General features: G+C 43.7%; 1 protein-coding gene across 2 annotated transcripts in view; it reads left to right on the forward strand.

Annotated features, from left to right (window-relative positions):
* Nucleotides 1-18,339, forward strand: part of BTBD8 (BTB domain containing 8) — a 430,373-nt gene that overhangs the window by 159,526 nt on the left and 252,508 nt on the right. For both annotated transcript variants that reach the window (XM_085602178.1, XM_085602180.1), the window contains 2 exons: nt 13,229-13,325; nt 14,290-14,378. In XM_085602178.1, coding sequence (XP_085458304.1) covers nt 13,229-13,325; nt 14,290-14,378 — 186 coding nt within the window. The remainder of the gene's footprint in view (nt 1-13,228; nt 13,326-14,289; nt 14,379-18,339) is intronic.

Below are 18,339 nucleotides of genomic sequence, written 5' to 3' on the forward strand. Positions count from 1 at the left end.
TTTGACAATTTTGACTGGTGAAATAACCTAGACTGCCCCTTACAAACTTTGAAAGGTTTCTTAATGATTACCCAATCATTAGTCTTGAATAATGGATCATGAGGTATGGAACAACCATCATAGGAACTCTCTTGTAAAAACTGCTTATGAGCCACTCTAGATTTAACCTCTTGATAATCTGTTCTAGTATTCCTTTTATCAATTAAAGCAGAGCCCACTGTCAAATCACTAGACTAGTGTGGCATGAGTTTAGATCTAGCTTCTCTGCCTCTAAGAGCTTTGAAAGGTGTTATTCCGGTTGCGGAATGAGGTGCAGTCAAGTAAGCCCAAACTTTACTTTGAAGAAAATCACCTACATCAACATTGGCTGCAATAGCAGTTTGTACTCCTTATTTGAGAAACCGATTAGCCCTCTCGACAAGACCATTCGAGGAAGGACTATACAAAGCAACACAACAGTGTTTTATTTCAGCCTTCTCAAGAAAAGTGGTGAATTGGTGAGAAATTAAATGTTGGCCATTATCAGTGATGACATAGTTAGGAGTCCCTTCAATTTTTAAAATGTTTTGCAGAAAAGAAATAACATTAGCTGAATTAGCTGCTTATACACATGAGTAATATAACCATTTGGAATGGTAGTCTATAGCTACTATGCAGTACCTTTTGCCTATGAGCAGTAATGTGAAAGGGCCTGAGAAATCCAAAGCAATCTTATCCCATGGGAGTTCAGGGAAAGGAACAGAGATCAAAGGTTTTGTGTGAACTTTCCAATGTTTGTCCGAAACAACACAACAGGGACAGTTATCTATGAATAAAGCCACCTGTTTGTCCATACCTGGCCACCAGTAGATACTTTTAAGTGTCTTGCAAGTTGCAGAAATGCCGAAGTGACCTTCGTGTAAGATATTTATAATCTTTTCTCTAAGGGATATAGGAGGAATAAACAACCCATTCCTCACACAAACTCCATTTTCAAAGGATAGTTGTTCACTACTTTGTGCAAGACACTTGACATCATTACTCAATTTCTTATTAGGTGGCCATTTCCCTTTAATATAAATTTGTACTTTCTTATGTGTCTCATCAAGTGCCATGGCAGAAGCCCATTTATCTTGTGATATACTTCCGTTGCATTTTGAGACAGCATCTATAAGACCAACTACACAATCTTTATGGAAATCATCTTCACTTTCACTACTGTCAATGAGAGGAATAGGAGAAAGACAGTCAGCACGAATGTTCTTACCTCCTTGAATATATTTGGGTGCCGATTCCGATCCTGTAAAACCTTGGTACAAATGGTCGTACGGAGCGTTTTCTCCGTACGACTCGTACCTGGGAATTCCACCGTACAAACCAGCAAGTATGATTCGTACAGAAATAGCATTTCCGTACGAATCGGAAAAAACGCCATACGGCTAAAAAGTACATACAATTCCGATCCTGGACAGCGCGTACGCGACGTCCGCACGGAGTCAGGCAGCGTTTTACGGACCAGCAAGTATGATTCGTACCTACAGCACTCCGCATGGCTATATTTTTACGGGAGCCCAAAAGTGCCGGAAAAGCTAAGTACGCTGCGATGCACGAGGAAAAGGGGGCCCGCTACGCGACGTACACCCCATCACCCACATTGTACGTGTCATCATGTACGGTGCGTACCCCAACATTGCATATGTATGACCCGTACCCCTACCGTATGCACAGTGCATACCCCCCACCCCTCGTATGTACGGCGCGTACCCCCCACCCGCGTATGTACGCACCGTACCCCAGGCGTACCCCCCCACCTGCGTATGTACGCACCGTATACCCCCCACCCACGTATGTACGCACAGTACCCCAGGTGTACCCCCCACACGCGTATGTCCGCACCGTACCCCAGGCGTACCCCTCCCACCCGCGTATGTACGGTCCGTACATACGCGAGGATAGGGGTACGCCTGGGGTGCGGTGCGGACATACGCGGGTGGGGGGTACGCCTGGGGTACAGTGCGGACATACGCGGGTGGGGGGTACGCGCCATACATACGGGGGTGGGGGGTACGCGCCGTACATACGGGGGTGGGGGGTACGGTGCGGACGTACGCAGGAGGGTTGGGAGGCTGGGGGGGCGTACGACTCGTACCCCGGGCACAAGTGTACTCGGGGTAGGGCTCATACAAAGTTCGCTCCGTACGGAGCCTTTTCCATGCGCTTGTGTTTTCAGACGGGCGGTACGGATCGTACTTGCACGCTCGGACTTCAGTTTTACGATTTGTATGTAAAACTGTCCGGGTACGTCTCGTAGACTTTTCCCGAGGCGATTCGTATGTATTTTTCACGTACGAATCGTACTTCGCTGTTTGTACGGGACTTGTACGATTCGTACGTAAAAAAATACGGATACGAGTCGTGCGGGGAAAAAAAATTCCAGGATCGGAATCGACCCCTTGATGTTGAGATTATATTCCTGTAACTTAGAGAGAAGTCTGACCAGCCTTGCAGAAGATTTCCCCAGCCCATTACCACACAATTAAGACACTAATGGTTTATGATCTGTGAAGACTTCACACCGACTACCCCATATGTATGTTTTGAATTTCTTTACTGACCAAACAATGGCGAGTGCCTCTCATTCGATAGTGCTGTAGTTATACTCTGTTGGAGTTAGAGTGCGAGAGGCAAAGGCAACAGTTTGTTCTTTGCCATCAATCCATTGTCCAAAAACTGCACCAAGGCTCCTCTGACTAGCATCTACTGAGACAAAAGAATTAGCATTGGATACAAATGGATGTAAGGCTGGAGCATTGACGACTAACATTTTTATCTTTTCAAATGCATCACGTAAAGTGTCATTCCATTCAAACTTAATACCTTTTTAAGGAGATACCTTAACGGTTGAATCATTTGTGCATAGACAGGTACAAACCTTGCATAGTTTTCGCATAGACCAAGGAATGACCGCATGCATCTTTATCTGCAGGTGGAGATGCATTGCGTATAGCTTCTACGTTACAAAACTTTGGTTTGATGCCCTCGCTTGAAATGTTGTGACCTAGATATTCAACATCATTGACCAACAACTTACATTTGTTTGCTTTTACTGTCATTCCATTATCTTGCAAAATGCTTAACACTTCCTGTAAAATTTTAATGTGTTCTTCTTTGGTTTCAGTATGGATGAGTACATCGTCCTGATATGCTTGTACTTGTGAAAATTTACCAAAAAGGTTATCCATAAGTTTTTGAAAAACACTCGCGGCTGATGCAAGTCCAAATGGTAACCTTAGGTATTTAAAGGCTCCAAAAGGAGTCACAAATGCAGTGAGTGCTTGACAATCTGGAGAGAGTTGGATTTGGTGATAAGCGGAGTGTAGATCTATGGTGGAGAAAAACTTGGACTTCCCAATTTTAGCTAACATCTCATGTATGAGAGGTAGGGGATGACAGTTGATGAAGATATTTTGATTTCAAGATCTTAAATCCACACATAGCCTCAGTTCTCCATTCCTTTTTTTCCGCAAAACCACCGGAGAAATCCATTCTGATGAATTGATAGGGTAGATTATACCTTCAGCTTGTAAGTTGTTAAGCAAAGTTTTGAAATCCTCTGTAACAGTAAGAGGTACAGGCCTGACCTTGTGTATTATTGGAATAGCATTTTCTTTTAATAGTATAGTGTGTTCATAGCCCTTAACAGTACCTACTGTGTTTTTTAATACACTTGGAAAAGATCTTACTAGGTCTTCAACATTCATTTCGGGTTGATCAATGGCCAAAATATTGGAAGGAAGATCACCAAGTACAATAGGAGGGTCTTGTCCAGGTCGTAATATAATGCCTAGAAGGGCAAGATCCTTCCAGCCTATGATGTCTCTTCCTTTAATGGCTACATAGACTTTTGTCTTAACAGTTCTCCCTAGGCATTCTACTTTATCCCAAAAATAACCCAAAAGATCTATATTGTGTTCTCCAAAAGCTTTTGGGGTGATGTCTGGAGTAATAAGCAACATACCTTTTGGCCAAAACTTATAAAATGTACAATCTGCAAGAATGGTAACAGGAGCTCCTGAATCAGCCATTGCTAAAATAGTCTTACCGTCGATAGAGATGTCAACCAGAGGCCCTTTGATAGGTTTGTCAAAAGACTCCGGTACCTCGATAGTAACCACAACATTTGCAAATTGTGAAATACAATCTTGTGTCTCTACTGATATGTTAGAAATTCTAACCCTGTTTGGATTTGAATTAACATTACTTCTACAAGCTCCTAGGAAATGACCAATCTTTTGGCATTTAGTACATTTTTTTCCCAAAGCAGGACAATTAGGATTGTTTCCTATGTGGTTTCTAGAACCACTCCGAAAACATACCAACTGCCCTCTTGGAGATTGATTTTTATAAGTTCTATTCTTGCTCTATGTTTGTTTACCACTAATAGAACACACAGCATTGTCCTCAGAAACAAGACTCACATTAGAAGACCCAGAAGTTTGTACTATAGTTTGTGTAGGAGAAGTCACGGTTTGATTGGACTGACCAGACAATACTTTGGATGTGACAATCGACCTTTCAATGCTCTTGGCAATGTCGATTGTTTCAGCCAAGGTGGGATTGCGTGAAGTGAGTAGTCGTTCTTGAATTTTTTTGGAGAAACAGTAGAACACAAATTGATCCCTGATATAAGTATCAATATCAGGGCCAAATTCACATTTTTCAGCTAAAACTCTTAGTCGCTATGTAATCCTCAACTGATTCTTCACAAGACTGCTTGCACATTGCGAAATGAAACCTTTCTAACATAACACTTGTAGTGTCCGAATACTATTTAGCCATGCGTAGTTTTGCCTCAATAAAGATATTCCAGACTGCATCTTCAGCATTAGGTTCAGGCTGTCTTGGTAAATTTTCAAGAACTCTGCGACTTGCTGTACCTAAATGATTGACTAATAAAGCCAATTTCCTCTTTGGAGAGTAGTTGTCTGCATCAATAGCTGTAAGATAATTCTCAAAGTCTCTAAGCCATTCTGACCATTTAAGTTCAGGCTTGCCGGGTTTCACAAGAAATGGCGCTGGCTGGATGACACCTTGATTTGAAGTCATTTAGCTTGTAAGTGGAGGTGAGATCCTCAAATTCCCCAAAAAAGTATTTTAAATTTATATGATACTTAAAGTCAAAGTCATCAAAGTATTAAGCCAATATGAGCAAATTTCGATTTGAGGAAAATGGATGACAAATAGTCATACTCGAATAGCCATGTAAATGAAAGAAAAAAATATAAGATAACTCACTGTCATTAAGGCAGAAATCTAAGGTGTGAGAATCACTGTGTGTCACACCAATAAAATTGTTGAGTTACTTGAAACGACGATGAAATGGGATAGGTGTGCGAATCACCGAATACGGTGTCGCATGAAAGGCTTCAATGCCGGTAACTGTAATTTGTGAGAGACGCTCCAGATACGATGAAAACACTTCTTTACTAAACCAATATACCCGCCAACGTGCGTGACGCGTCAGCACGCTCCCAGGATGCAAAGCGGGACGCACATTATGCAGGAAAAAGAAGAGAAGGTGGAACCTTCAAGTCTGGAACGTCGAGGAGGGAGATGTGTTATTTCAAATAATGATGGCGCGAGGCATGCGCTGCGTATTTTCAAACAATGGCGATGACATGAGGCAAACTAACCTCGCTGTGAATCAGGGTAAATGACGAGGCTCCAATTATACAGTATACCGGTGCTCCGAGTCGTTGTATACGTTGTATATGGTTCTTTCTGAACGATGGCACAAGGTCAATGAAAAAACTTGCACGTAGCAAAAAATATTGAACTAACCTCGGATAGCTTACAAGGATATGATGGTTCTTGTATCTTTGAGCAGGCAGACCTGTGAGCTCTTGGAGTGTAAATCAGCATCGAAGAAAGTAATTCCAAATAATTCCAGAAAATGTCCACAACCCCACTCCTGGTACCAAATTGTAGTAAGGGTTAATAATACTTCTGGAAGCGTTGATGATGTTAAATGTTAAGCTTTATTGACTGAATATCAATAAAGTAAAATGCATAAAGAAGAGCTCACAGGAGGAACGACTCATGAAGCTTGAAGCCAGAAGTAACTGACTCCAGCAGAACCCAATAGTACATGACATACAACAATTCTAACTTGAAATTATATAACTTAAAGAAACAGATCAAATACACTGGAAATAAACTGGAATGTAATACCACAGGAACTTGTTGGTTTTATGATGTAAAGAACGTGGCCATCTCAGCATGTTCGTTTCACTGCAATAGTGCTGTTGCTGCAGAGTTTCTGGAAAGCAGGTGCTTAGGAAGCAGATTATGGTAAGGCAAACAACTGCTTAAGGGTAGGGCACAATGAATAGGAGGTACGTAACGACTTGAACATGTGCTGGAAGGAGTGAGTGAATAGGACATACGAATGGGAGAAAGTATTTGGTCCAAAAATATAAATGTGTAGGGCTTTTGAGTGGGAACAGCAGCGCAAGGAGGGACAAGGCTTAAAGAGGTAAGCAGTTGAAGAGTAATGGCACGTGATGGGGTGCAAGTACAATAATTTGGGCCCTAAGCCAAGGGTGGTTGTGATACTTGTGGGGGTAAAACAATTACTAAAGAATGTGGCAGGGCTTAAGGGGTGAGTTTAATCGGTGAGATGAGATTTAAGGAGTGGAATGGATGATAGGAGTTAGGACTGAAACAGGAAGGTGGGTGCTGAAGCATTGTTGTGGTTCATGCTGTGAGCATCAATTCCTTCGGGCTTGTCTAAAACGTGTTGTATAAGAAAACTGAGGCTCGGAGAAAATCTTTTTTTTTTTTTTTATCACAAACACGTAATTCAGCCATGTATTGTCCCTGGATTAAACTATGGTTGTCTGGTTCCACTGTCTGCAGGTTGGCTGACAGAGTAGCAGGGATGCACAAGGTTGGAGGCAGGCCTGTAATGATGATGTGTGTCTCAATGAAGAGCTTGGGGCCTCACTAGCCTTAAACACTCATCCTTAACTAGGTGTTTCAAGTAATGCTTGGTATCAGAGAAGAGTGTGTGACTTAAGAGTTAGGGTTCAATAAAGAGGGTTTTTAGAGATGCCCTTTTGAGCTCAATTAGTGATGAGGATGTGGGGGGAGAGACTGGGCTTTGAGGAGGGAGCATGAGCGGTGTGACTGGGTACTGGTGGTACAGAGCTGAATCTATAGTGCAAGCTATGGTCAGGAGTCCATAGCAGGTCAGTAGAATAGCAAGGACCATGGACCCTAATGCAGCTAAAGAGAAGGCCCTTGGTTAGGTGGTTAACACAATAGCAGTAATCTAGATGCAGTGGGACCCTCACACCCCAGTGCCACCACCTGTTGCATTAATGATAGTTATGTCTCAACTTCCATCTATATATTCAACTCCATATCCCTGCATACTTCCTGAACACCATCTTCCCTTTTCTTTCCTGCTTTTCGTTTCATATCATGCTCCATTCCCCTCTAAACTCTTCACCACTCCCCTTCTTTCTTAACACTTCCCCTCCACTCTTGTTTCCATTCACCACTCTCTTTACCTTGGCTTCTGTCCCTTTGCCTTCTCTAATCGTTCATTCTCCTTCCTATGTACACATATTCACTTTCCCATACTATTCTTCACTCTTCCTGTATGTCTACTGTAGGAAAGTAGGATATTTCTGGCATAGATACCCCCACTTTTTTGCCTGGTGTCAGTGTGTTTTGACTCCAGTTCACTGAAATCCTGTTAAACAGGATCCCAGTGGCAGTGCTCTTTCTTCTAGGTTTGCTGATAAGTACGTTGTACATCCCACAATTGGTATTCTGGGGCACCACTGTAAGTCCCTAGTATATGGTACTGAGGTACCCTGGGCATTGGTACGCCAGGGGTCTCCCATAGGCTGCAGAATGTATTGTGTCACCTATAGGAGTCCATGCAAACTGTGTCTGCAGAGTTGCTATTGCAGTCTGCGTGAAATGGTGCATGCACCTTTCACTTTAGATATAAGGTTTTTCTTATACCCCGGCCACTGCACTTCACACCTATAAGTCACCCCTAAGGAGGGCCCTTCAGTCCAAGGGCAGGGTGCATGGTTCGAAGTGTGAGGGTACCCCTGCACGCTCAGTGGTACCCCTACAAACCTGGGACTCCATTCTCCGGGCTTTGTAAGTGCGGGGCAGACCTTTTAAGGTATGTAGTGGACACTGGCAAGATGAGATGTCCAGCTACATAATGGCTACCCGAACCTGGTCATGATTGGTACAAAACATATGTGAATCACGCAACTACACCAATTCCAGTGTTAGTTGCATTACACTATGTACTGGGGGGCTCAGAGGACTCCCCAATACCTACCTGTGCAGCCTTACAGGGTCTACCTGCCAGCTCGTGCTGCTGCAAACCCCAGACACTGTTCTGCCCCCCTGCTAATGAGCGTAACTCAGGCAGAGAAAGCTGAACAAAGGATTTCCTTTAGAATTGGGTAGGGTGGGGGTGCTTCTGAGCACCACCAGACTGCATTGAAGGGCACATATGGTGCCCTCCTTGTATAAACCAGTTTGTCCAGTGCAGGAGGTCTTGGCTCCCGCTCTGGTGTGAAACTACGCAAAGGACAGGGGAGTGTCAACCTCCCTGATTAGCTCCTCCCCGGATAGGTGCCCAGAGCTCCTCCAGGCGGCTGCTTGATTAATCCATGTTGAATCTTGGCCACTGAGAGCATCTGACTATCTAGGCCAGCTGAGTAGCGTCCCTGACCTCCCCTGATAGGTTGGTCACCACAGAGAATGTCCCTCCCCTTTTTAGGCTTACTTAAGGGCTCCCCTGCGGGTGGGTCCTTAGAGTTGTCTGGACATTATCTTGAAGACCTGACTGCCTGTCTTCTGAAGATCGTTTAAAGAGACTTTTGCTGTTGGACACTTAAACTCTGCTGCTGGATTGAGCCGGAACAAAAGACAATAATTCTCTTGGTGGGAAGATTCCTGCTGCAACTTCATCTCCGTGCTCTTCCAGGTTTCTGCAACTCCGTGGCCGTGCATCCTCCGAGTCATCAAGGACTCTGCATGCATCTAAGCAAGAAGAAATCTCCTTGGAGTGAAGGAGTCACTGCCCTCCATCCGCAGGCACCTCTACGTCGACTACCGGTTTGCTGATCATGTTGTCCCATGGATATCTCCCGGCTCTGCAACACAGTTGGTGGTTTGTTGGTCCTGGAGATGCCTGACAAGTCTTCCTGTAACTTGGGAGACTGTAATCCCTCTCCAGCAGACATGAACCGCCTAATTGTGCATCGCATCTGTCTCCCGTTGCCGAGGCCTGTTGACTCCCTTCACAGAAGATGTTTGAGCTCCAAGAAGCCCAGCCTCCAGCATCGCCAAGCACCAAGACTGACGTTCTACCTACATTCTTTGCACCATGGGCCTCCATCTCCTGTGGGCTGCTGAAGCTTCCCTTTGACTCCCTGTGCCTGCTGCCAGAGCGTCCTCAAGGGGTCTCCAACGATTTCTCTTGGCTCTTCTGAGTGCTGAGGGCTGGCCCTGACTTATCCCCACAGACCTTGTTCGTCTGCAACAAAGCATCTTTTTCTTCAAACCCGACTGTCACCGGTGCCAAGGCTTGGTGGTGGTCCTGCCAGCCACTGACCTTCCTGCATTCCTCATCCGCCGTGGGGCAGCTTGTGGACAGCTGCTTCATCAAGACTGTTGTGCTTCAGCAAGTACCTCTGATAAGGAGTGGAGACCTCTGGGTGGTTTGGACTCTGTCCCATCTGCTTTCAGGTACTCCTTGTCCAGAATCCATGTTTGGGTTTCACCGTCCTGGTCCACGAGTTGATGTAGCTGCTGGACTTCTAGGACCCTCCATTGTCTTCAGCGGGCAGTTCTGACACTACTTCAACCCTATGCCTCTGGGCTCCCTGGTGTAGGTTTCCTGGTTCCCTGGGTATCCAGGGGTGGGGTGGCTCTCTAAGCTTCTCTGATCCAGTTGGTGTCCTCGGGATCCTTTGGAAAGGGTTCTGAAACATGAAAATACCTACCGAAACTTACCCTGTGTTATCCTGTGAACGTCTGACCCAGTGTAACCACTAGGCACTCAGGCACCTTGGGGTCCCTAGCTACTCACCTTTGGTGGTTCCTTGCTTCCCCTGAACTTCTCCATCATTGGATATCAGTTATGTTTGGTACTTGTCTCACATACCACTTTCTTAGTATATGGTTTGACCCCGCCCCCCCCCCCCCCCTCCCCCATGGTGGTCTATGTTTTTTTATGCTACTTACCTGTTTTTAAAGGATTTCTGATGTGTATTTGATATCTCCGGGTAGGAGATATATCAAGGTATGTATTAATCTTGTGATAATAAATACTACTGTATCTTTGTAAACACTTGTGTGGTTCTTTCTTGTGTGAAAGCTTGCTGACTGACTATACGGTAAATGCATCCACTTTACACCCTCTTGAATAAGCCTTAGCTGCTCTCCACAGCTACCCCTTGAGAGCTTTGGTTATCAGACATCTAAACATTATCACTATGGGTTGCCTGGACACAGTGCCTCACCATATGTGGATACTATACACTGAGCCAGCCTCCTACATTCTTCCTTGAATACCTCCATGCCACCCTCCTCTCGTGTCCTCTGTATCTCACCACTTTCCATCTTTCTCTCTCCTCAAAAGTCAATAAATTCCATATAAAATTTACAATCCATTATTGGTAATTTGATTAATCCTCATAACATTTCAGACTGTTTTGCATGTTAAGAGGGTTCATCAATGGAAAAATAAAGGATTTAAGATTTTAAAGTACACATTGCACATAATTCTTTGTCTCTTTTTACTGAATTTATTTACTGCATAGGAAGAAACCCAGTGCATTTTACTTAGCTGATAGTTGCCTCTCAATTCGTATAATATCTCTCACTCTCATCTTCATTTATGCTATAGTCAATGGCTTTCTCTCCTGCATTTCTGCTCTACTCCCTTTGATTTATTCTACACTCTCCCTTGTTTTCTATAGTCACCTCTTTAGCCCTCTGGTCCCTTCTCTATATTTGACTCTGCATGCATCCTAGTATTTTTCCACTTTCTTTTCCTTATCCCTGTCATCTAACCTCCCCTTCGTTGTCTATCCACTCCCAATTATCTCTCCATTAACCCAATTATCTCTTTATTCTTACCTCCATTGGTTTTGTCTCCCGTGTCTCTAGTGCCTCCTCTTTTCTTACCCCTGTATGTCTCCATCCCAATTCATTTGCTCTCCACTCTCCCCTGTTCTCTCTGCTCTCCATTGCCATCTCTCCATTCGCACATGCATCCCTCAGTTCTTCCCTGTAACTCTCCACTTTCCCTGATTTCTGCTCTGCTCTCAGTGACTGTTGCTTCTAATACTGGACCAATGAAATGCTGCATGAGGCTGTCTGGGTGCTTTGTTTGTAGCTTTGAAAGCTCTCATGTATTAGGATTCATAAATTCTTCAGCATACTTCAAAGAAGCCCAGCAACGAACTTAGCTTAAAAGAAGCATGTTCTTTAATTTCCAATGTCCAAGTATGACTCACACAGTCTGGGTTTTGTTTAGCATTCTGAGACTTGTAGTCCTGTGTAGTCTGTCTAAAAATAAAGTCCCAGGATGTAAAGCAAAAACCTTAATGGGATAGTCATTAGTGGACCTTTGAAACTTGACAGCTGTGCATTTTAATATTTCTGCCAATGGCCTAACCTTGTTGTCAAGAGCTCTGCATAGCTAGACTCTCTTTATAGTGCCTTGAGCAACAAACTTTCAGTATTGTAGTAGCTTACAGCTGTGCGTTTCTTCACATGCCCCTCCCAGCATTCTTCTCCTTAATGCATCATAAGAACTGGTCCTCCCATCTCTTCTCTTCAGTCATTCCAACACTGAGCTTCCCTTTTAATGATACCACTATGCCAAACTTCCCATCTGTTCACAGATATGCCAGGGCTGTGTTTCCTTTCTCTAGTGCCAGGATTCTGGTCATACAGTGACCGCTGTATCGAGCTTCCCATCATCTGACAGTGATACCTTCACCGATATTCCCATCTATACAGTTGCACCATAACCAAGCGGCCCACTAGCTGCAATCTTCCCTCCTCTTAATGCCATCATCGTCCAACTTTCCACCCCCAGCAAGAGATGCCAGTGCCCAGCTGACCATCCCTTCAGAGTGATACCACCTTACAGTTCCCTATGTAACATGACATCACAGAGTTTCCAATCCAATGACAGCAACACCAGAGCCAAGTTTCCCTGCTCTCAGTTGCACCAGCATTAAGATTCCCACCTTGCAGTGATGCTGGCTTCGAGCTGTCCATCCTCTCAAAGGGAGTCAGCATTGCGAGACAACCCCTGAGATTCCTGTATACTCACAGTGATACTGTAAACCAGCTTCCTAGCTCCTGAGAGCAGCACCAGTGCCAAACTTCCCTATTCCACCAGTACCCAAATTGCCATCCCCTGGCAGTGACGCCATTGCAGCGGCCGTCCCATCAGAGCCATATCACATCGGAGAGTCCTCTTTACCAAAACTGACATAACTAACACGCCTCGATTTGCCACTCAGACTGTGATATCAAAACAACTGCAAGACTGAATAGCTGTATGGTAATGCTGAAGGCTGAGATTGCTGTCCATGAAAATTTGGGATCATGTTGTTCATAGAATACCCTCATTCCTATATGATAGGCTACATTGTGATGTAATGCACTTAGATGTGATTTGAGGCACTTAAATTGACAGAAAAGATTTATTTGTTGTTAAGTTTCTTTAATGTGCTGCACACTAAAATGGGATTTTTTTTCTCGTTAGATCGGACAGATCAATCTACTTGATCACTCTGAATCTGTGCTTGTTTGCTCCTGGGTTACAGTTTTTAATTTTTTTCCTTTTATATATCGGACTTCAATGAAGATAACCTTTGATGCAAGACTAAGATTACAAATAAGACATTTTGACATATCTCTTCTGCAAGTTTCATTGCAGAAGGATCTGACTTCTATATTCTATCCTAGCTTAAGCTCCTTAAATAAGAAATACTGCTAATTTTCAATGTGATATGAAAGAAGTGCACAAAAGTGACTGGCAGAAAACATTAGTGTTTCATTTTATATAAACGTTATTGAGCTCTTTGAATAAAATTTAAAGCATTACTTTTCTGTCTGTTGCTCCAAAGCATTATCTTTTTAATGGACATTCTGACAAAATATGAACCTTGTTCCTTTCTTTTAGTCAAATTCTTTGTATAGCTGATATGTATGGTTTGGAAGGACTGAAAGAGGTCGCCATGTATGTCCTAAAGAGAGACCTCTGCAAATTTTTCCATAAGGTGAGTTTGTGAATGATTGCGACAGTTTTTTCAATTGCTTTTCATTTCCTCCAAAGGTATCTTGCCCTGTAGTGGGTATTTTTTCTAGTACCCCATATTACCGGCAGTTCATGCGACTGTTGCGCCCATTTTATTTGGGACTTTCTAGCTGATGTGTATAGCTTCTTCCAGTTATGGATTTCTAGTCATGAAGGCTTGATTGTGAAAAGATATTCCTTTCAGGAATAGCGTAAATGTTTTTATGAAGGCTGAATACCACCTACAATACAAAGTAGTAGCATTGAAAAGAAAATTGTTTTGAAATTGACAAGAGGATTTCTGTGCCTCCTCCGTAATATGTATGCCTTGCTTATTACTAGCTAAATAAGGTCTATTAATATCTATTGCAGATGTTTGGCGTACTGTCTTCCTTTTTTAAATAACTGATATGTACATTATTCCCTCACCTTTACCATATTTCCAAACCTGGATTCACTTGTTCGCTGTTTTGTGTCGACCATACTTTGGATTTCCATAACCACTGACCACCCCTCTCATCGTCTCTTTCGCCCTTGTTTTATTTGATTGGTTTATGCTGAATTTTTATTTATATAGGGTGGTCCTGGTCCCGCAATGCACTGCTTTACATAGGTGAAGAAATTGCATGCTGAGACATTTGATTGATAGCTGCATGGACAGATATTTACAGAAGCAAAGGGAGATCCAATACATAATTAAGACACAGAGCACATACTCCTCTCTACACAACACGGGTGTATTCTTCATTTTAATCTTCTCTTAGCAAAGAAAACCTGTTTTTGTTATTCCAAATAATGACAGCAATTGGCCTGTTAGCTAAATCGTGCATATTTCTTTGATAGTTTAACAAATACCTATGAATTATGTAGCAGTGAAAAAAAGATGTCAGAGAAGTACATTGTTCTCTTTGATGTAAAATCTAAACATAATTTTCTGTCACTTCCAGCCAGTCGCTGGGATGCAGCAGTCTGTCCCAGAATGTCTGAGAATTGCTCATTCGCTGGGCATTGAGAGCCTTCATGGGTCTTGCATGAGGTAACTAAGCTGAGAGTTCTTTTTCGATTGTCTCAATGTACTCTTTTTCTTCATTGTCTGTCTGTACTATCCAGTAGCTTTAATTCCTATTTGCAATAGTGAGAACATTTCAGCAACCCTCGAGAGGCAGCAAAGCGAGTCAGCCCAGATGGAAAGTAAAGCATCCTTGGAGTATTATGCAGAGCCCACTAGAATAAGAGAATCTGAACGCTGTTGCATTTAAAAGGGGTTGGGTTTAAGAATGCTGCTATTTACAATCTCGAAATATCAACCATACAAAGGTGGAAGGGAACATCAGCGATTAGGAAAGATGTGATGGATGGATGAATCTAATTCTATTTTTTGTACCTGTTAAAGCTGCAAGTTGCACATACAGGGAAAATCAATCTTATGTGCAGTTGAATGCAGTTCAGAGTTCTTGCAACCAAAAGAAAGGCCAAGATAGGAAAACTTGTTAGGAGGAACTCTGATTAAAAAACTAGTCTTGTGAGGTGTGCTGTTGGTCGAGATCAGACACTTTTAGTTGATTTATTGTTGAAGGTCAGTAGAAAATCCATGGGGCCAAAGGGTATACCTCTTACTTCATAATCGAAGGGGAGCTTTTATAGATAGTGAAGGAGTGCTTGAGAACCATTAAATCTCTACCACCATGTGAGGGAAATATAGCAAGGGAACGATAAAAGATTTCCTAGCTATCGTAACAAAAGTTTCAATTCTGTTAAGGACACAGAGGTGAGGATTAGTCTGTTCATTTTTCATTTATTTTGCACCAGCAAACATTAAAACCTATACCATGCAACTATAAAACGTCATTTTCCATGGTTCAGAGGGAAATAATACAAAACAGTTCGTCCAATCAAGGCAGCATGTTCCTCAAGACCCTTCAGCACCCCTCTATCCACCTCTTTCTACCTGTGAAAATGGCTTCATCAGTCGTAATTACTCCTGTTTTGATTAATCCGTCCTTGAAACACAAGGCACAGCATAAGTCCTTCCGAGAGAGAGAAATGCCCAGTTAGCATAAACAGTATGTCAGAAAACACATTCAGAAATAACATGACTATCATCATAAACCACAATGCATACTCCAACATTGGCACGTTTTAAAAATAGGAAATGATACTTAACCCTAATGAAGGGAGGGTAGTGCATCCACCTGGTGTGCTACGTAGGGTGGGACTAACTCTCACCTCCTTGTCCTTAATAGAATTGAAACATTTTGTAACGATAGATAGGACATTTTTCATTCTATGTCAAGACCCGGAGCTGAGGATTAGACTCATTCAAAGGTCTTCAACTCTTATCCAGTTGGCAAGATGACATGATTCAATGGGGAAAGGCAAAAGGGGCAGCCCTTCGGAGGGAAGAAGTGAGGGGTCTTCGGAAACAACCCATCTCGATGGACTGGGAGGTCATGTTACATGTGTTCGAATCACTTGACTTATTACCCCCACCAGGTACCCCAAGCCCGTAAGCACTCAGAGATAATATGCGCCTATTCCACAGTAGGTCTCAAGATTCAGACCCATACATCATATTACATGATCACCGCGGACCCTGTTGTACTACCCTGTTAGCACTCCCTCTTGAGGTTATAATAGACACCGGAAATACCGAACGACCAGGAGTGGGGGGCTGGGAGGGTTAGGGAGGGAAGGGACATAGTTGAATTTGTTATTTATGTTAATTGGAACTGTAATAACATTATGCTACTCATGTATCTGCCATTATTGCAATGATCCGCTATACGAGATGTCAACTGACATTATTTATTCCCCATTTCCAGCCTAATGGTGGGGTGGGGGGGGGGGGGGGGGGAAGGATGGTAAATTCACAAAATATTTGTTATGTATTTATTATAAGTTGAAAACAACTGACTTTATGTAATATTCCTTGCATTGGATTTGGTATAATGGTCATCAAATAAAGTATGTTAAAAAAAAAAAAGGTCTTCAACTCCCAAAGATGCCATTTTGCGTACAGGTTTGAAGTAAAACCTCTTAACCTCTTCTGTGCCCATGACGAGATAGTCTCGTCATGGAGCACGGTTGCGCTGTGCCCATGACGAGACTATCTCGTCATGAACCCCACCCACTAATGCAACGCCCGGCACAGGAGGGGGAAAGCGCGTGGCACTGAAGGGGTTAATAGTAGAGTCTGAGGACCAATCCGCTTCATTGAGGCTATCCTCCAAACGCGCTTACAGGCCCCACAGACCAAATGAGCTCCAAACTGAAAACTTGAAAATTCACCCCTTCCGGGGTAAATGCTCTACCTATAAGGTCCAGAGCCTGAACGTCTGATACCCTGCGGCATGACACCAAGCAGCGGAAGGTGCCCAGTTTCGCTGACAGTTGCTATTGCGATAGAAATTTGTTTGCGGGCCTTGATTTAAACTGGCGTAAAACCTTATTGTGACGTTCCAAAACGTAGAATACCGGGGTTCACGAGGAAAGGAAAACCGGATACCCCTAAGGAGTTTACATACTAAAGGATGTTCACCGACTGGACGGCCGTCCATTGGCACATGACCCAACGATATAGCTGATCTAAAACTATTAATGGACCTGAGAGCGAAATCCTCAGAGGCTAAAGAGGCGAGGAAATTTAGAATGTGGACAATGTCATACCCCATGGGATCCACCTGCCGTTGGTAACACCAACCTAACCATCGCGACCAGGCTGAGCGGTATCTCTCATTAGTACTATCCGTCCAAGCCTTGGAGAGTAAGGACTCAGAATCTCATGAAATTCCCAGGACCGTCCAACATCCCGGTAATCCGCCACACCATGAGGCAAAGAGACCCACTAGGACCAGGGGGTGAGGATTCCCCAGGTGATGGTGGAGGAGATCTGGAAAAAGGGATTGGAAAATCCCAAGAAAGTTCCATCAGAACTGGAAACCATACTTTAAATCTCCAAATCGTGGAGGCCACCTCCAGGTCCGCCTGCTATCTCAGAATCTGGGAAGACAGTCTCATGATCATGGCGATTGGGGGTAAATGCATAACCGCTCTCCGTGCTACAGTCCTGGAGAAAGGCGTTGGTCGCCTCCGCCTTCGGGTCTGGTCCCCAACAGTAATACCGCTCCACTTGATGGTCTAGTCGTGAAGCAAAGAGATGCATTATAAAAGGACCTTACCGAGCGTGAAACAACCAGGGGTTGAGCTTCCAGAGACTGGCGCCCTTCAAGGAGTGTCAATCCGCCGCTTGATTGGAGCTCCCCGGAAGGTTTTCCGCTGAGACCGAGATTTGATGCGCTAGACAGTAGTTCCACTTGGTTCTCGCCAGATCTGAGAGAGTTTTGGATCTCGTTCCCCCTAAATGATTTATGTACTGTACCGCCGCTACATTGTCCAATTTCAGAAGGACACAACACTGAACCCTGTCATTGGTCCAACATTTCATCGCAACTTGCCATCAACGCCAAGCAATTGATACGGAGGGATTTTTCTGCAGCAGACCATTTTCCTCCTGGGGAGGATTCTCCGCACCATGCTCCCTAACCCAACGAGCTGGCATCCGACTCTATTACGAGATCGGGTTGGGAGCCGAAATAACCCCGACCGTTCCACGCTTCTATGTGGGCAATTCACAATTGCAACTCCTCTTTCGCCTCTTTGGAGAGGGGGTTAGACTGAGAATAGTTGAAATCCTGCTGAAGATGGGAAATCTTGAGGTGTTGTGATGCCCGATAATGGAGAGGACCCGGTTAAAATGACTTCTGTTTGTTGACTACGAACCCTTAAAGACGCCAAGAGATGGATCGTGGATCGCAAATTACTGGACAGATGAGCCGGACACTGGTCCATAATCCGTATGTAATCAGTCGGAGTTCCTGAGACCGTAGGTGTTTGATTACCGTTCTCAACACCTTGATGAAACAACAAGAAGAGGAAGACAGTCCGAAAGGAAGACATTTGAATTCGAAGACCTGCGAGTTTCACTGAAACTGCAGAAA

Source organism: Triturus cristatus, chromosome 4_2 (assembly GCF_964204655.1).
Source record: "Triturus cristatus chromosome 4_2, aTriCri1.1, whole genome shotgun sequence".
Lineage (NCBI taxonomy): Eukaryota > Metazoa > Chordata > Amphibia > Caudata > Salamandridae > Triturus > Triturus cristatus.